General features: G+C 41.5%; 2 protein-coding genes across 3 annotated transcripts in view; both read left to right on the forward strand.

Moving 5' to 3' along the window:
• Positions 1 to 14,908, forward strand: part of jak2b (Janus kinase 2b) — a 20,611-nt gene extending 5,703 nt beyond the window's left edge. Inside the window, exons 5-24 of the mRNA XM_035658541.1 lie at positions 1,004 to 1,149; positions 1,873 to 2,164; positions 2,278 to 2,397; positions 4,474 to 4,631; positions 4,882 to 4,993; positions 5,782 to 5,968; positions 6,647 to 6,771; positions 6,877 to 7,011; positions 7,173 to 7,260; positions 8,496 to 8,623; positions 8,825 to 8,963; positions 9,261 to 9,412; positions 9,726 to 9,876; positions 10,374 to 10,510; positions 10,817 to 11,006; positions 11,569 to 11,693; positions 11,777 to 11,949; positions 12,212 to 12,329; positions 13,190 to 13,303; positions 13,968 to 14,908. Coding sequence (XP_035514434.1) covers positions 1,004 to 1,149; positions 1,873 to 2,164; positions 2,278 to 2,397; positions 4,474 to 4,631; positions 4,882 to 4,993; positions 5,782 to 5,968; positions 6,647 to 6,771; positions 6,877 to 7,011; positions 7,173 to 7,260; positions 8,496 to 8,623; positions 8,825 to 8,963; positions 9,261 to 9,412; positions 9,726 to 9,876; positions 10,374 to 10,510; positions 10,817 to 11,006; positions 11,569 to 11,693; positions 11,777 to 11,949; positions 12,212 to 12,329; positions 13,190 to 13,303; positions 13,968 to 14,075 — 2,898 coding nt within the window. The 3' untranslated portion in view covers positions 14,076 to 14,908. The remainder of the gene's footprint in view (positions 1 to 1,003; positions 1,150 to 1,872; positions 2,165 to 2,277; positions 2,398 to 4,473; positions 4,632 to 4,881; positions 4,994 to 5,781; positions 5,969 to 6,646; positions 6,772 to 6,876; positions 7,012 to 7,172; positions 7,261 to 8,495; positions 8,624 to 8,824; positions 8,964 to 9,260; positions 9,413 to 9,725; positions 9,877 to 10,373; positions 10,511 to 10,816; positions 11,007 to 11,568; positions 11,694 to 11,776; positions 11,950 to 12,211; positions 12,330 to 13,189; positions 13,304 to 13,967) is intronic.
• Positions 14,909 to 16,250: 1,342 nt separating this feature from the next.
• zgc:114041 (uncharacterized protein LOC574425 homolog) overlaps positions 16,251 to 18,097 on the forward strand; it is a 6,226-nt gene continuing 4,379 nt past the window's right edge. Inside the window, exons 1-3 of one of the 2 annotated variants that reach the window (XM_035659229.1) lie at positions 16,251 to 16,551; positions 17,592 to 17,827; positions 17,912 to 18,055. In XM_035659229.1, coding sequence (XP_035515122.1) covers positions 17,632 to 17,827; positions 17,912 to 18,055 — 340 coding nt within the window. In that variant the 5' untranslated portion in view covers positions 16,251 to 16,551; positions 17,592 to 17,631. The remainder of the gene's footprint in view (positions 16,552 to 17,591; positions 17,828 to 17,911; positions 18,056 to 18,097) is intronic. The other variant, XM_035659230.1, reaches the window with a different exon arrangement.

Raw genomic sequence — 18,097 nt, forward strand, 5'->3', positions numbered from 1 at the left:
GACACAAATATCAGCCCATAGAAGAGATGTGAGGTGAAAGGAGCAGATATCATTATCGCAGATGTCCAACGCAACTGAGCGTCCATAAATCTGCTTAGATGTCATAAAGAACACACTCCTTACAACTCCAGAACAGTCTTGAGAATCATTACGCAGTTTAATTCAGTATTAATGTAATCCAAACAAACTGCACCGAATATGAACAAATACAGGCTGTCTCGATTTTGTCTGAGGGGGGCGACAGTGAAAAGGATGACAAGTTGACAAGTTGTTGACAACAACAAAAGCTAATCTTTGTCCTTGTGTTTTCCAAGAAAATTGCTAAATAATACATTGTGGCTCTCTGTCAGGTCTCTCTATCTCTCAGTGGTTATCATCTCAGGTCGGTTCACCCTCATACGCTGGTTCCCTTTATTCGGACCAAAACAAAAAAAACAAAAAAAAGATGTTATTTTGTAGTTCTGGTCTGTTTAGTGTTCACACTGACTTACTACAATAAAAACAGGGGTTGCAAACATGACGTCTGACGGACTTATAAGGAAGCACATTCATTGGTCATTTAGGGAAATCTGTCACCCTGCATCAGTGCTACATGGACCGACATGTAGCACAAAAGAAAAAGAATGTACGTTCCAGGGACTGACAGCATGTCATGTAACACCAAACTGTTCTCATCTCGCATCTGTCATAAATAACAAGAGGTAAAAAGAATAAGGGGAAGGATGGGGACATGATGAGGCCCTGATAAATACATTTGCATAGCATTTGACTTTATCTGATTCCACAAACAGTCTGCACCACAGTTTACCTGACTGAGAGATGCCTTTTAATGCAGCCTTGGTGAGGTGGTTTGGTCCACACCAGGGTTTGAATAGCAATGTGAACATAGCCTGAAACTGAACTCTCACTCCCACACAGTATACTTTTATACACTTCACACCTGAGCACAAGGCTGCTGTACACATACTCTACTTGACTGTGTTACTCTCATCTCTGTGTGCAGTGGAGGAATGACTTTGTCAATGGCTTGGTGAAGATCCCCAACTCCCATGAGACTCAGGAAGAGTGCCTCGGTATGGCTGTGCTCGACATGACAAGAACAGCCAAGGAGAGACAGATGTCACCGCTGGACATCTACCACACTATAAGGTACTAGTGAAAAAACAAAGGCTGCTTTTGATCTGATTCTTTAGGAATTATCTAAAATAAACACCTACTTAGCACTATCTAGTGTAATGGTCTAATCGGTGCCTGTGCAAAGCTGATTTACAGCACTAATACAAAAAAGGTTTGATGAATATGAGCACTTTTTCTGCAAAACTTTTTGTTTGTTTGTTTACCAAAACAAGCCAAACGTCTCGGAACCCATTCATGTCTAACAAAAACAGCTCTACAAGAACTTTGCCTTAAAAAAAATTGTCTGAACTTAGCGAATAAGAAACAAAATTAACCAACAAAATGACACTGCCAGCTTTCAGAACTTGACAGTTTTTGATTATCAGGTTTTCATTTTCTGTATTTTTTCTTTTTCTTTTCACTCAAAACATATTAAAGTTTGCAAGATACAGTGACTTATGTAGTGTCAGTCGAAACTTTCTTTTTATTTGACAGTGTGAAGCTTCACTGGGCAAACTTCGAATCTGTAGTACTGTGTACATGTCTTTTTGTTGAATGTTTCATGAGCAAAATTGCATATTTGCATATTTGCAATAGCAAAAAATGGTTCGAATGACGTATTTTTAAGGACGTCGGCCACTAAAAATAATGGTGGCGGATATTTTTTTTAAATGTGCGAGAGATACAAACTTTAAGACAATGCAATTTATCCTGGTACATTAAAAAAAAATAATGTTCCCTCTTGCTTACTTCTAGTTACAAGTCCTTCTTGCCAAAAGACATAAGAGCTCAGATCCAGGACTGCAACTTCTTAACACGCAAGCGAATCCGCTTCCGCTTCAAGCGCTTCATCCAGCAGTTCAGTCAGTGTCGGACAACAGCGCGTGACCTCAAGCTCAAGTACCTCATCAGCATGGAGTCCCTGGAGAAGGCCTTCTTCACAGAGACCTTCCAGGTTAAGGAACCGTCCACCGGACAGCTCATCATCCTGGTAGCAGCGGACAGTGGCATCCAGTGGTGTCGAGAAAAACTGAAAGATTCTGACCAGGTTGGTGTTGAAAGTGCTGTCAGTGAGCTTTGTTGTTTTTCTTTCTTTGGACCCTTTTGGAGGCATCACTGACAATATTATTACAAAAGTCGTTTCTTACGCTGTTTGTCCAGGAGCTGCAGACCTTGTGTGACTTCCCCGACGTCACTGACATCAGCATCAAACAGGCCAGCAAGGAGGGTGCTGCAGAGAGTCGGGTTGTCACCATCAACAAGCAAGATGGCAAGAATCTGGTAATTTCGCTTTTTTTGGGTGGTGTAAATTGTATCTAGACTGTGCATGTGCCATACTGAGAGGCAGCAGATCTGTGTGGCTCCGTAGTATAATAGGTGTTTGTATTAACTGTGTCTGTGTTCTGTGTTTTCAAAAGATGATAAACCCAAATTCAAATAAAGTAGTGTACACATGGGATGACCTCCTTGCATTGAAATGAAACAGATCTGGAGACAAACCCCCTATCCCGGCTGAGCTGAGGCCGCCGTACCGTGGATGTAGAGTTTGTGCTAAGCTAAAGGCTAGGAGATAGAGATTTAAGTCTTTTCCACCATCGATTCTGATGGGAAATGTCAACTCTCTGCCTAACAATAGTAAGGAGTTGGAAGGGCTTGTGAAGAAAGAGAGAGCATACCTTGAGTATAGCCTCATGTGTTCCACCAAGACCTGGCTGAACAACAATATTGCAGACTCCCGTGTGGACCTATCCGGCCTCTCTATGGTTAGTGCCCACAGAGGGGAAAGAACAAAGGTGGGGGACTTCTTTTGTTTGTGAACAATAGATGGTGGATATGGAACTTTTGGCAATAGGTCTTAGACCTTACTGTGTACCAAGGTAGTTCTCACACATCACCGTCATTGTTGTTTACATCCCCCTGCGTGCAGGGGGCTGTATTGGCCTGTGACATCATCCATGAAGTTGTGGCAAGAATACCGACAAAACACCCTGATGCATTCATTACAGTATCAGAGGATTTTAATCACGTCAACCTCACTTCCCATCTGACCAGCTTTGCTCAGTTTGTTGACTGTCCCACTTGGGGACTTGATCTGTAATATGCCAGTTTTGAAGGGGGCGTACAGTGCTTTAGCTGTACCGCCACTTGGCAGATCAGATCACAATCTGTTTTTTCTTCTGCCTTCCTACAAACCCTGTGTACTGAGGCAGCCTGCAACAATGCGCTCATTCAGGAAGTGGTCACAGGAGGCTGGCAAGTCTCTAAGGGACTGCTTTCAGTGTACGGAGCTCTGCACAACAACATCAGAGTGGTGTGGAGCGGATTGAGGACCATCACAGGCTACAAAAATAAGAGAGTCAGGAAACATTGTGGGGTGTGGACAAGGCCAGTGGGACACAGCAGTCAATGCCTCTACAGCCCCACATGTTCTCACTCCCACTACTTCAGCTGCTGCCTCTTTTTCTTTTCCTACTCCCTTTTCTCCATATCTTTTACACTTTGGAACTCCCAGTGCTATAGCTGCAACCTCCCCCACACCTGGGCCCCCCTCTGTTGTCCTTCAGTTTGGAGGAGGTGAGGAGGAGAATCTTCAGCCTTAGTCTATAATTTGGGAGGGTCCCGTTGCTGTGGAAAACATCATGCCTTGTACCTGTTCCTAAAGTAGGGCGGCCGGATAAGATTAACGACTAGAGACCGGTGGCCCTAACATCACACATCATTAAGAGGAGCTTGGACCTGGAGCGGCTACTTCTCCGCATACTGAGACCACATGTCAAACACGCACAAAAGAAAATCTCCGTTTACATTCCAGGAACACAGTGGAGTGAATGGTACTGTCCTCTACATGCTCCACCGGGCCTGCTCTCACCTGGATGAGCCAGGTGGTTATGAGAGGATTATGTTGTATAATGTTTCAAGTGCATTTAACACCATTTAACCCCCCATATTTAGGGACAAGCTCAAGAGATGGGAGTGGGTCCCTCGTTCACTGCCTGGATTACAGATACAGACCTGACAGGACGACCACAGTTTGTCAGGATGTCATATATTTTATCGGTCGGTGGTGACAAGTGCCATTTTCTGTCCTTTGATCTACTGGGGAGGCAATGTGACAGTGGCAGGGGCTCATGATCACTGCCTCTCTATCTACCCATCCTCCTTCAAGGATTGTTTTTATTGGTTCTGGTTTTGTTGGCACTTTTATTCATCATCTTATTCATTCATTTATTATTCATTAATGGCATTTGGTTTCCTATCCCTGCCTTCTATGCAACAGGAGAAACACAGTTTAGTGATAGTTGTAGAATGGTAGATACTTACACATCATGTCTAACAGTGTTTTTTTGTATATTTCAGGAGCTGGAGTTCCCCAGCCTGTCTGAAGCCCTCTCCTTTGTGTCCCTCATTGATGGCTACTATCGGCTGACTACAGACGCACATCACTACCTGTGTAAAGAAGTGGCTCCTCCTAGGCTTGTGGAGGCCATCGCCTCCCACTGCCATGGCCCCATCTCGTAAGTGAAGAAAAGCGAAGCTTAATTGATTTTCCATTCACATTCCTACTTCCACCAGACATCTCTGTGTCGGCAACCATGAAAATTGCTAAAAATGTTATGCAGGAAGAATATGGTAGGTCAGTTATATATTTTAAAATTGCTGCCAAGCTTTTCTCAGGTGGTTGTCACTTATGTCCTATTTTAGGAGGTAATACTGTTTCTCTGCCAAGATACATGCAGTCTGACTGTACTACCTGTTTTGTTACAGAATGGAGTTTGCTATCAACCGGCTTCAGAAGTGTGGAAACAAGCAAGGCTTGTACATTTTGAGATGTAGCCCTAAAGACTTCAACAAGTATTTTCTAACTTTCCCTGTTGAGGTAGGTAACAGTCACCTGTGGTTGGTTAGTTAGCACATTCCACCATGTGTATTGTTTACTTAAAGGAAACTAAACATTAAAATACAGTAAAATGTCTCCTGTTGTGTCTTGACCAAATCTATTATAAGTGTGCTTACTATGGACTATGGTGTTTTATCAGTTGTCCTGTGCTGTGTTGTTTTGCTCTTGTTATCAGAATCAGAAGTACTTTTTTGATCCCCGGGGGGAAATTTGTTTGTTTATGTGGAATTTAGCCTGGGTACTGTTGGTGGTGCCAATATTGTATCTCAATTTCAATACCATAATTTTTTTCATTTAACCAAGTCTGACAAACTTCTCAGATGCATCAATGTTTAATGTAATCTTTAATGTATGAGACAAACTACTATGGCCACGCTCAGACTGACAATAGCACTGTCTGAAAACACACCCTCAGTTGAATGATGCCAACAGAGAAATTTTAAATGAAAAAGTGAGTCACTGTGCCATAAAGCATTGCATTAGTGTTCATTTGTACAATCCTGTGACAAAGGACCATAAACTGCCTTCAGAAGCCTTCAAACTAGACTCTTTGGTTTGTATTTCATCTAACCTATAACATAGCAACATGCCTACAGCAACAGAGGCTGGAGTTTGTTTAGTCCGGTGCTATTCCAATTGTTATAATTGTATAATTAAACCAGCCGGACTGGTGTCACAATAAAAACTAGAATAGGTGGTGTTGTATTACTGTTGACTCCATGACTGAAACTCTAACTGTTTGCCTATCCTCTCCTCTTTCTGTCTAGGTGTATGATGCCGTGGAATATAAGCACTGCCAGGTAACTAGGTCTACCAGCGGGGAGTTTAACCTCAGCGGAACCAAAAGAAACTTCAGCAGCTTGCAGGAACTACTCAGCTGCTACCAAAAGGAAACTGTGCGCTCTGACAGCGTCATTTTCCAATTCAGCAAGTGCTGTCCACCTAAAGCCAAAGGTAAAACTAACAGACTCCTGATCGATATTCAGTTTGAGCGATTAGTAAACATTAGCAAAGGCTGTGTGTGTGCTACAGTCTATATAAATCAAACCATTATATCCTGTTGGATTAATGACAGTATGATTAAAGTAGGCACAGTGCACGTATTGCAGGGACCAAAGAGGAGTTGAGAAAGCGATTTTGGGCTGTTAACAGTGTGAATTACAGAAGTGATGAATGGAAATTTTTCATATCCTAAGAGGGAAATGCCCCTTTTTATCCTTATTTATCCAGTGATTTCATAAGAATTTGGGTTATTAGTTTAAACACTGGGCCTCTCTGTCACATATGTGTGTATTGGGATCTTTGACCCATTTATAAGCTCAGTAATTGAGCTGATCAAGCTGGCGTCTGCAGATGTACAAACCAACAACAAGGATGACTCAACGGTGTCTCAGTCTTTGTATTTTCGTAATTGAACAAGAACTGGTATGAGTAAGGAATTTTTATCACACGGTTGATCCATTTCCACAGAAGTTGATGATGAAAGACAGTTTCAACATGTTGCATACTTTTTTTTCTGCCTCACATTTCTGAAGTTTCTCTGTCAGTTGGTCAACTTAGTAAACTATAAATCTTTTTCGTTTGGCTTTTTTGGTTTTCCATAAGATGGTTTTCTTTTCTCTCCACCAACAGAAAAGTCATGCCTCCTCATATGCAGGAGTAACAAGGGCTCCGAAGTGCCTCTATCTCCGTCACTACATCGACACAACATCAGCCAAATGGTGTTTCACAAGATCAGGAAAGAAGATCTGGAATTTGTAAGCCTAGTTTGCATGTTCAGGAGTATCATATTTCCTCATCTGTCCAGTGTACAGAATTTTGTGGTTTTAGAATTAAAACCGCAGCAATTGTCTTCCTTACAGATGGAGAGTCTAGGTCAAGGGACATTTACCAAGATCTTCAAAGGGGTCCGCAAGGAGCTGGGAGACTATGGACTCGTGCACCAGACCGAAGTAGTTATGAAAGTCCTGGACCAGGCCCACAGGAATTACTCTGAGGTGTGTGGCTTTAAAGCTGTGCAAAACATTTAGTTTACAGGGACTTTAACTGAAAATGAAAATGATACACTACACTTGTGTACCTTTTTGTCTCTCATGGCCACATGAATAATTTCATTTTCTATCTTCTTCTCTTCTATCTGTCTTGTCTGATCCTACAGTCTTTTTTTGAAGCTGCCAGCATGATGACCCAGTTGTCCCATAAGCACCTGATCCTTAACTATGGCGTGTGTGTCTGCGGAGAAGAAAGTAAGTCAGCCTTAGAGAGACACTCAATCTGTCATGCTGTAAGAAAAGTGTGTGTCCTCATTTGTCCCTACAGTGAGAAGAAAAACGTGTACGCTCTAATACAAACACCCACAACATGTTATAGGACTGACTGTACATCACTGGTTACATTTTGGATCAAGATCAGGATATATCTCTGCTAGTCTACTTTTAGTGTATCCTATAGACAACTTTGAACTGATTAGACAAGATTAAATCTAGCACATAAAGATGAGGAATTCACCCTCAGCAATGCTCCCTCCCACAGGTCTTATGTGAGTCTATCCCAGTTTGCCCTCCCATTAAGTCTTGTTTCAGAGGCTGAGATCTGTCCCTTTTGAGTTGGGTATATTTTCTATAGTTTTTCCCAAATGTTCTCAGTTGGGGATTCATAAGAAACTTCTTTACAATGTGGTGGATTTGAAATTGTCTAAACACTATTAATAGTAATTATATATATATTTATTTACATTTATATTTCTTATACAAGTTGTTAAAATTGAAAAGGGTATCACCATAATAATGATCATTAAATCATAAAATGATCTGAATGTTTGCAGCCCGACGTCGTCCATAGTTTCTTACCCGATCAGATAACTGTACAGACAGCATCATCGATAGATTGGAAAAATATTTTTGAGGCAAGCAAAGAAATGGATACAAGAATTTTGGGAGAATATTAATTTTTACTGAGTGTATTCTCTATTCAGAGAGAGAGACAAATTATTTCATTGCTGAATTTTTTTTTTCATGTTCTCAAGCAGGGGGGGGTGAAGTTAGGTGTAGCTCTGCTTAATCTTATTTTTTTGGGGGGGTAATGTATTATTCATATATCTTTGTTGAGTTCCTGTGTGCTTACTTGGTAACTCTATAAGCTGCTGTCGTTTTCAGGAATATTTTACAGCTATCTTTGGCCTCGAGAATAAACATCCCAGTGTTTATTTTACAGTGAGAAATCCATTGTAGAGGTTTCGGAGGTTTTTTTAATTTAAATATAATCAACCGAGCATACCACAACATTTTTCTCTCTTCACTCTTTCACTCAACTGAAGTGAAAAACACTGTGAAACAAACAATTCAGCTAATCAATATTGATTGAGGCAAGTCGAGTAATAGTAGGTACTGCCAAATAAATGAATACTTAAATTATGTAAAAAATAAACCATATCATTTTTTTGCGGCTCATAAGAATTATAAAAACAAATGTTTTCTTTCAGATATCATGGTGCAGGAGTATGTGAAGTTCGGCTCGCTGGACACCTACCTGAAGAAGAACAAGAACTCGATAAACATCCTGTGGAAGCTGGAGGTGGCTAAGCAGCTGGCCTGGGCCATGAACTTCCTGGTAGGAATCTGTGTATAGTGTGACAAAGTATTGATGAAAATCAATTTGTGTGCTGCTCACAGTTGTAGTTCTTACAGCTGCTGCAAAAGTTATTGCATTTAATTTGGTGGACAAATTGATTCAGTCAATCAATGTGATTGACTAATGGTTTTCTCTGTGTTGGTAAGAGACTGATTAATCAATCCCTTTCTGAACCTGCAGGAAGAAAAGCATCTTGTCCACGGGAATGTCTGCGCAAAAAACGTTCTTTTGATCAGAGAGGATGACCGGAGAGCTGGGAACCCCCCCTTCATCAAACTGAGTGACCCTGGCATCAGCATCACTGTCCTGCCAAAAGAAAGTGAGTTTATGTCTAGCCTCGATTAACTGTAATACACATCTGTAATCAGCAGGGGGCAGCACAAGGATGTGATTGCAATGAGATGGTACCTTCTTAAATCCACAATGCACTGGATTACTTTTCTGTGGTGCTTAGTTACAGAAAAGCTGGTTGCAGATCAGGTGCAATGTTCAGAGGAATGCATTCAAATAGCGCATAAAATCAAACTGAATTAAGTGATTCATTAAAATGTTGAAAATGTCAGTGCTTTAATTGAACAATTAACAATTGTGGCTTAAATGTTTTTGTGTGTGATAGTCCTGATTGAGAGGATCCCTTGGGTGCCCCCTGAGAGTATCGAGGACCCTGCCAACCTGAGCCTGGCTGCAGACAAGTGGAGCTTTGGCACCACATTATGGGAGATCTGCAGTGGTGGGGAGAAACCTTTAGCATCACTGGACAACTCTAAGGTATGGATGGGCGGTATGGCCTAAAATACATACCGTTTCAATATATAGAATAACAAGAGTGTTTTTTAGTTCAGTACAAGATGCGAGCTGTGGGTGGAAACACAGGGTGTGTCATATAGTCTACATAAAGTCTTTTCATGACACAACTTGTGTACTGAATTCTTCTCATCCTTTTCCCTTTACTACTTTGGAACATAAAATAGAGACCGTTCAATTACCCCCACAGTAACATTATTCATTTAGATACTTTATAAGCAGTGTGTCCATTATCCATCATCTATATATTATACTAACCCTTAATTTGGTCTCACAGAAAATCCTGTTCTACGAGGACCACCACCAGCTCCCTGCACCAAAGTGGACCGAACTGGCTAATCTGATCACCAGCTGCATGGACTACGAGCCCACGTTCAGGCCCACGTTTCGTGCCATTATCCGTGACCTCCACAGCCTGTTCACACCAGGTTGGTGTTTACTGATCGTCAGCCGGCCCACCAAAGTGTCCCTAATGGTGTCCCAACAGGGAATCTAGGTCACACCAGTTTGGAATCTCAAATGTCTTCAGACACACACCCCCAGACCACAGACACATTTATCATGTTGTCTTCAGGAACATGTCAGTGAAAACAGAGTCTCAGCTCCTGTCTTCATTAGGTCATCCTTAGCTGCTAATTGGAATGAGGTGAGGAATGGAGTAGGGATAATGTTTAGGGAATGCTTCAGCATTTTAAGAGTGTTTTCTAAAAGTTAGATCAGAAAATCTGTATCAATTTGATTAGTGCAGAGACATGATTAGACTAGCTTTGGGACCAAAGGTACCAGTGCTAGAAATTTCGGGATAAATAAAGTATCTATCTATCTGTCTGTCTGTCTGTCTGCTCAGTAGATGTGGATTTACTACATTGCTGAGCTGTCCTTTTTATATCTTGAATTTACATGATTTTTGTCTTTGTGTCCCCAGACTATGAGTTGATCGTGGACAGTGACATCCTGCCAAACCGGACAGTGGCCACTGGCTGGTCGACTGGGGGTTTTGAGAGTCAGGAGCCAGCCCAGTTTGAAGAGAGACACCTCATATTCTTACAGCAGCTGGGCAAGGTACGAGGAAGTGTAGAAATTGTGCTTTTAAGGAAAATGACCCATACTAATAAGTCTTTTTCAGTATGGTTCTTCCATTGCGAGATGGTTTCTTTTTAGAAAGTATAAGGTTAATATATTTTTAGCATGCATTTCCTCAGAAGGGATTGAACCCTAAACTCAGGCAGAGTTTTTTGAAGCAGATTGGTTTCATTTTTTATTTCAGTTAAAGCTGCAGTAGGCATTTTGAACATACATAATGCAAAACCTTCTGCCTCTCTCTCTGCTGTAAAATAACGGCTCACGTCAGTTGGTCTTCTCTTTAAGGGAAACTTTGGCAGCGTGGAGATGTGTCGGTATGACCCGCTTCAGGACAACACTGGAGAGGTCGTGGCCGTGAAGAAACTCCAGCACAGCACTGCCGAGCACATACGAGACTTTGAGCGAGAGATCGAGATCCTGAAATCTCTGCAGCACGAGAACATTGTCAAGTACAAAGGCGTTTGCTACAGTGCAGGTACAGTTGACCTGTTAATGTTTAAGAACTGAAAACGTTCCATGATTTGGGAGGAGAATTTCCAGACTGCACACACACAACCTCTACACCTCTCTGTATAGATTTACAGTTTAAACTCTCGACACCTACATACTGTATATGTTTGTTTCAGTGATGAGCAAAAAAAGACTTTGGTCAACAAATTTGCACAAAACTCTTTTTTAACTTATCTGTGCATTTACTGTAACCGTACTTACTGTAAACCAGCTGTATTGAACAGTAAATGCAGTATATTTTAGTGTAGTTTTAGTGAGAATCAGAATTACTGATTCTCACCAAATAAATATTACTTCAGTTTTAGCTTTGCCAATTTGCATAACGTAATTTTTTTGTCTTTGGTTGTTGATGGACGTCCACAAAATGATAGCATCATTGTATCCATTCCTACTTAATGATAAACACACTATTTTGAAATGTACAATTGCTCTGTCTCACTATCAGCCTTTTTATGGGTCAATAAGGACAGTACACTTACACTGCAAGGTCCTATTGGATGACACAGTTTCTTTTTTGCTCCTCTCAGGACGACGAAATCTCCGCCTCATAATGGAATATCTGCCGTATGGAAGTCTGCGAGATTACCTCATGAAAAACAAAGACAGGATCGACCACAAGAAGCTTGTGCATTACACTTCTCAGATCTGCAAGGTACTTCCCTTTGTCCAGTTTTGTCATATGGTGACCACTGGAGCAAGAGGTGCCAAAAAATATAATTTTTTCTGTGTCCGCAGGGTATGGAGTACCTGTCAAGTAAGAGGTATATCCACAGAGACCTGGCAACACGAAATATCCTCGTGGAGAGTGAGCTGAGGGTGAAGATCGGAGATTTCGGCCTCACTAAAGTTCTGCCTCAGGACAAAGAGTACTACATGGTCAAAGAGCCAGGAGAGAGTCCCATATTCTGGTCAGACTTCTGTTGTTCTCATTTTATGTAGTGTTTTTGTTCTCTTCATCCTCCTCATGATGCTGTACAGAGAGCTGCGTTTGATGAAGTGTGATTTTATTTAAGAAATTGTGCACCTAAAAAAAAAAAAAAGAAAAAGCTTGTAGCTAACACATAATTCATGAACATTAATCCTGTTTTTATCCCAGTAAAAACCGGGTTGCCTGTCTTAATGATGAAGTTGATTTGTAAACAGTCAGTCACACAGTGTGTTATTTTGTAGGTATGCCCCTGAGTCGTTGACTGAGAGCAAGTTCTCTGTGGCGTCAGATGTCTGGAGCTTCGGCGTGGTGCTCTATGAGCTCTTCACACACAGTGACAAGAACAGCAGCCCTCCTGCAGTAAGTGGCAACACACACTCTCACGGATGACTCCACTGACTCCATTTATTCTCACTGTAAAAACACAACAATTCCTAAGGTCCAGTGTGTAACATTCAGGAGGATCTATTGGCAGAAATGGAACATAATATTTCTAGGTATGTTTTCATTAGTGTATAATCACCTGAATATAGGAATTGTTGTGTTTTCCATTACCTCAGAATGAGCCATACTTACCTATAGACGCCACGGGACGCCTCTTATGGAGTCAAAAATTCTTTAAAAATGGGAATTTAGTGCAACTGGGTGGCACAGCTCTCGAGAGAAATACATTGAGGCAGCTTCCCTGTTTGATTCTTTCAAAACACACTAGCTGTATGTCATTTCTAAAGACAGGAACAGACCTGTAAAAAAACTGCAAAGTGAATAAATAAATCGACCACAAGAAAGTACCTTCCCATCTGTCTGTAAAGTGATTGATGAAAAAGAACAAACAGCCTTGACATTTTATTGCTCCAGGAGAGAAGGCTCATTCTTCCCTCCTCTATCTGAACCATCATGCCTCCATGTGTGTACATTCATGCTTTAAAAAGAGGCCACCTCTTCCTTGCTGAATACCTCATGACAGCTAACAACTGTGTGTCAGTGTAGATCAGACTGTGGTGGACAGTTTTTACATTTCTCTGTTCAGGTTGCTCCACGTTTGTTTTTTCTCAGTCACAACAGATTTATTGCTCAAGTTGTCAGGACATCACGTACTGTACATTCACCTGTTCAGATTCGAAACCTTTGTTATAATCTGGAAGGATCTTCTTGTTTTCTGTAAATCAAATATAATTTAAGTGTGTCTTTGTCTTGACTGTCACCGTTCTCCTCCTCAGGTTTTTATGTCTATGATGGGAAATGACAAGCAGGGACAGTTGATTGTCTATCACCTCATTGAGCTCCTCAAATCAGGCAGCAGGCTGCCTGAACCTCTGGGATGCCCCACAGAGGTAGGAACATGGATTGCCGTTTCCTTTCTGATCATGCACAATACATGGACACATGCATATAAGGGGTGGGAATCACCAGAGCCCCCGATCCCATCTGAGTCACTTACTAATGCGTATCTGCCGATACCGAGTCCCAATTGGATACTTGTATTTTTTGTAGAAAATACATTTCAAGTACATTAAAGTTACTGAAATCAAATTGCATTGTTAAATTGCATCAATGCACTGTTTGTTGTTTTGTTTTGTTTTTTTACATAATAAAGTATCATCGTTTTGCCTCGTCACTGTCTGGGGGGAAGTTTCTCTCTCCACTGTTTGGTGCATTGTTGCAGCCTTTGCCTGAGTTACTTTATTACTCTTATTGTCTTTTTGTGTGCGATTCTTTTATACCACTTGCTTGAGTGTGGTTGCGTCGGATCTCTACTGCTCTTCTCCTCCGAGCTGCTCCTGCACTTTCACGCACACACAGAGCTCAGAGTGGAGCAAGTTGACAGTTCTCTCTATGATTGATTTTGTGTGTTGTGAGCACATGTGGTCGTAGCCGACTAAAAAAATAAATACCTATCATTGCTATCAGGAAGGACTGACCCGTAAAGTCTTGTTGTTTGCTCGTCTCAGGAATTCATCCACCAATAATGACTTTCTTCCCTGCTCTCCCTCTCAGATACAAGAGATCATGGAGGAGTGCTGGAGCAACGACCCCGGCCTGCGTCCTTCTTTCAAGGAGCTCGCTCTGCGTATCGACCTGTTCAGGGACAGTAAGGAGTTTTAAAGTCAAAAATCACCCAAAGTGCCGTGCTCCTCTTCAGCCGAGCCGCTCTTAACATTGTTGCCTTGTTTGTGGCAAAAGGACAAAGGTCGAAGCAAGGTCCTTCTCCTGCTGAGTGCCAGCGTGTGGCAGAGCAGCTTGTGGCTGGAAGGGTGGTGGTTTGAAACTAGGACCAGCTCAAAAACTACTGCCAAGGTGCCTTTTAAGCAAGGCACTCAACCCCCATTTCTAAAGTGGAGCGGCTTAGTGGCCAGCAGCAGGATGGAAATGGAGGCTTGGATTCAAGGAGCTGCTGAAGTTAATGTTGCTGTTCGGTCAAACATCCTGGTTAGAGTTCAAGAGTTTTTGAAGACTGAGTAGTATTGCCAGGCCTAAAGCTAGAGATGCTTGTGTCAGACAAGTTATGTGTGTGTGTGTGTGTGTGTGCGTATGTGTGTGCGTATGTGTGTGCGTATGTGTGTGCGTATGTGTGTGCGTATGTGTGTGCGTCTGTGTGTGCGTCTGTGTATGTGTATGTGAGAGAAAAAGAGAGTATCATGTCCATACAAACAGCTAGCAGGGCTAGCTCATGCATCCCTCTTTTCCCCTCATCTGAAGACAAATGGACTTATAGAGCTTAGTGTTTTCTATGTATGTGTATATACCTACGGTATACTTGTGTACATATGTCCAGAAAAATTTTATAATTTTATAAAATGAAAATATAGTAAATACTATATTTGAACTGCCAGCAAGATGTAAATGAAGTACAAAGGTGATTTAAAAATCTGTTATTGTTTTATGTTTTCATTGTGAGAGGTGGTGTGAAAATTAAAGAACAATTTAATTCAACATCATATCTGCAAGCAACTTCTTTTTTAAGTTAGGTTTTGGCCTTTTATTGCCTTTATTGGATAGTGAAAGCTGAAGGTTGACAGGAAAGCGGAGGAGGCAGAAAGAGAGGGACAGGGATGCAGCACGCAGAAAGGGCCCGAACAGAGTCGAATTCAAACCGCGGGGCAGAACTCCGTACATGGGTCGCCAACTAATCAATAGTTGACATACAGTTTTTAGGGGAAGGAGAAGAATCACAAAGGACACAATGTACAAAATTTGTCATAATTAGAAACACATTTTCTTCGAGTTTCTCAATATATGTTAAATTCTGAAGCATATGAGACGGCTTCATTTTACAGATTAAGATTAGAAAAGGTAGAAAGGTGTAAAAGATACAGGGTGAATGTAACGTACTACACATTTAAGATACCTGTAATGTTGACAAGTTGTGTGTGTGCCTCTTCCCTCATGAAAGTTTCTAGAGCCAACTGGATTCAACTGGAACTTCAACAGCTGATTAACTTTACAGGAAGAAAGTGTTAAAAGCTTACTTTTAATCATTAATGTGTATGTTGCATTTTACGGCTGCAAATGTTTAAGGTTGAGCTCATTTTTACCAACTTTATATATACGGTTGGTTTAATCTTCAGCAGTGCATCATACTCTATAAGATCATATGTCCGTAGCGTTGCTGGCCTGTGAGAACCACACTTTTTCTTAGCTTATCCAAGAGGGCTTTTAATTCATTTATTTGAAGGAATAATGACTCCTTCCGCTTATCAAAAACACTGGAAAACAACAGATTTTGAGATGCATTGTTTCACTGGACAGGGAGAGTATAAAAAATTGTAAACTCAAAAGTCAAAGTCCACTCTGCCATATGTACAGGACATATAGAGGGTTGAAATGCAGTTTGTCTCAGACCCCAGTGTTGGTACAAGTAATACAAAACAGGGGTTGAAATGAAAACTAAATACTAAAAAAGTACAAAGAATTTTAATATTTAAGACACTGTTGTGACTGAATAGGCTGTGTGAGAGATGGCTGTGGTCACATTTTATTTTCATGTTTTTTCCCCAGTGGAAATGATCTTCCATAGATTAACAATCAGCTATAAACCGACCTGATAATCCGATCTATTTACAAAGGAACCTTGCCTTGAATTTTACATAATTCTTCATTTGTTTATTCTCCCTTGTGAGAGGCTTAATTTAGCCAAATACACTGGCATTTATGGAGATTAACCCCCCGCTGTTATAATTCAGAACAATGCATAAAAATGACATCAATCTCGACATTTTATTTTGAAATCCGGATGTCGAGCGCGCTTCGGCTTTGCTGCAGCTCCATAAAAGCCGAGGAGGACGTTTAACCTGAACGTACGGCTGATGATAATAGCTCACTGCTGCTTGTAACGAGTGTGAAGGGTCGTGTGCACATGGCTCTTGTTTGATTGATGAAGAACAGGCGCAATAATACCGCAAACATCCCCGCTAAAGGGCGCCTCTGTCCTGTTGCTTCAATACGACTAAATTACCTTAAACTGTAGAATAGGAGCGCACCGCAAAGCAGACGCGACTTCACCGCAGCACAAAAGGAGAAGGGAGCTTGTAGCAAAAACGTATGTCGAGGACGCCGGGAGTGGGACAGTAGCAGAAACAAGGTGGGTTTGGAATTTAAAAAGCTTTTTCTTTCTTAAATTCCGCAAGTTACCCAGCTCATTATGCTTCTGTGTCAGCTTAATTTGAAGGAACCGTTGTGTTGTAGGTGAGAAGGTGACAACTGCAGGGGGGGGCCAGGGGGGGAGCATGCTGCTCTTAATAAGACATGAGCTCCCCTGAAAACACGATTTGTGAAATGTTGATCTCTAAAATAGTTACAATAACAGACCCAAGGGCCGCAACATCCCTTTTTAAAATGTCTGATTTCTGTCTTTCTAGACAATTGCGATGCATATTGAGATGTTTTGAGGCATTTTTTGGAAATAAATTGCAGGAGGAAGTGAAATAATTCATTAAAAACTGAAGGCAACTGATTCCAGTGAGACAGGGATTGATTGCTTATGTGTAAACTTAGTATTGGTGTATGATTTGTGCACTAGGGTGACTTATCACTAATTCACTTTAAAAGAAGGATATTTCTATTGTTGCCATCACCACTGAAGCATGACAGCCCAATTGAATTCACCTCAGACCAGGAAATATATACCCCCCCCATGACAGCAGAGAAAGTGAGCTGTGGCAGGCTGTGTGTGCTTTGGCCTGCAATGTAATTGTTAATTTCAATGTGGAAATGTCAACAAAAGAATCTAGCACAAAGCCACATATATGTTGTCTGTAAAAGAAAAAAGCGTCCACATTGAAGCATTTCGAGGCTGCACGTTATGGTGCTGCCATTGGACTGGTTATTGTAATATTTTCTTTTATCTTACATGTATGGAAGAAAGAAAATAATCCTCAAAAACAAGGAGTTAATAAACTGGTGTGTTTGATTGCATGATCACTGTCAGGACAATCTCACAAAATGCCAGAGCCATTAAATCTCCTTTTTCAAGAAGAACTTTTTTGTCATACATTGAAAACTAAAAAAGTGTGTGTTTCTTTACAGCTGCTAGTTCATGTTGTATGTGTATTTTGCATGCTCATTTTCATAAGGCCAGCCTAGCCTCGAGGTTTATCATTTTATCGCTTGACAACCACTCAGCAGAGGCAGGAGAGCAGCCTGCAGAGTAGCTGGCTGGAAGATGAAGCGAGCTGGACCTCCCGACGGGGGGTACGGCTGGGTGGTGGTCATGTCGGCCTTTTTCACCATGGGCCTCACCGCTGCCGTCCTCAAGAACTTCGGCCTCTTCTTCCTGGACATCCAGAGACACTTTGGAGTCCCGACCAGCACTACCTCATGGGTCACCTCCACCACAATTGCCATGTTTCACCTCGGAGGTAAATATGGGTTTTCAGCTTCAAATCCATAGTTGGTTTTTAACCTGAGATGTTTTTATAGTGTTGTTTTCGTTGTTTTCTCAGCTCCAGCGGCCAGTGTGCTGACTTTACTGTTTTCTCAGAGAGCGGTCATCATAGTCGGAGGCCTGCTGGCTGCTTCCGGGATGTTGCTGGCATCTCTGGACCTCAGTCTGCCCTGGCTCTACCTCACTATGGGCGTCTTGCAAGGTAGCACATTCAAGACATACTCTAACCTCTCCAGGAAGCATG

Source organism: Morone saxatilis, unplaced genomic scaffold (assembly GCF_004916995.1).
Source record: "Morone saxatilis isolate NCDOM2014 unplaced genomic scaffold, NCSU_SB_2.0 Contig16, whole genome shotgun sequence".
In the NCBI taxonomy this organism is placed as follows: Eukaryota; Metazoa; Chordata; class Actinopteri; family Moronidae; genus Morone; species Morone saxatilis.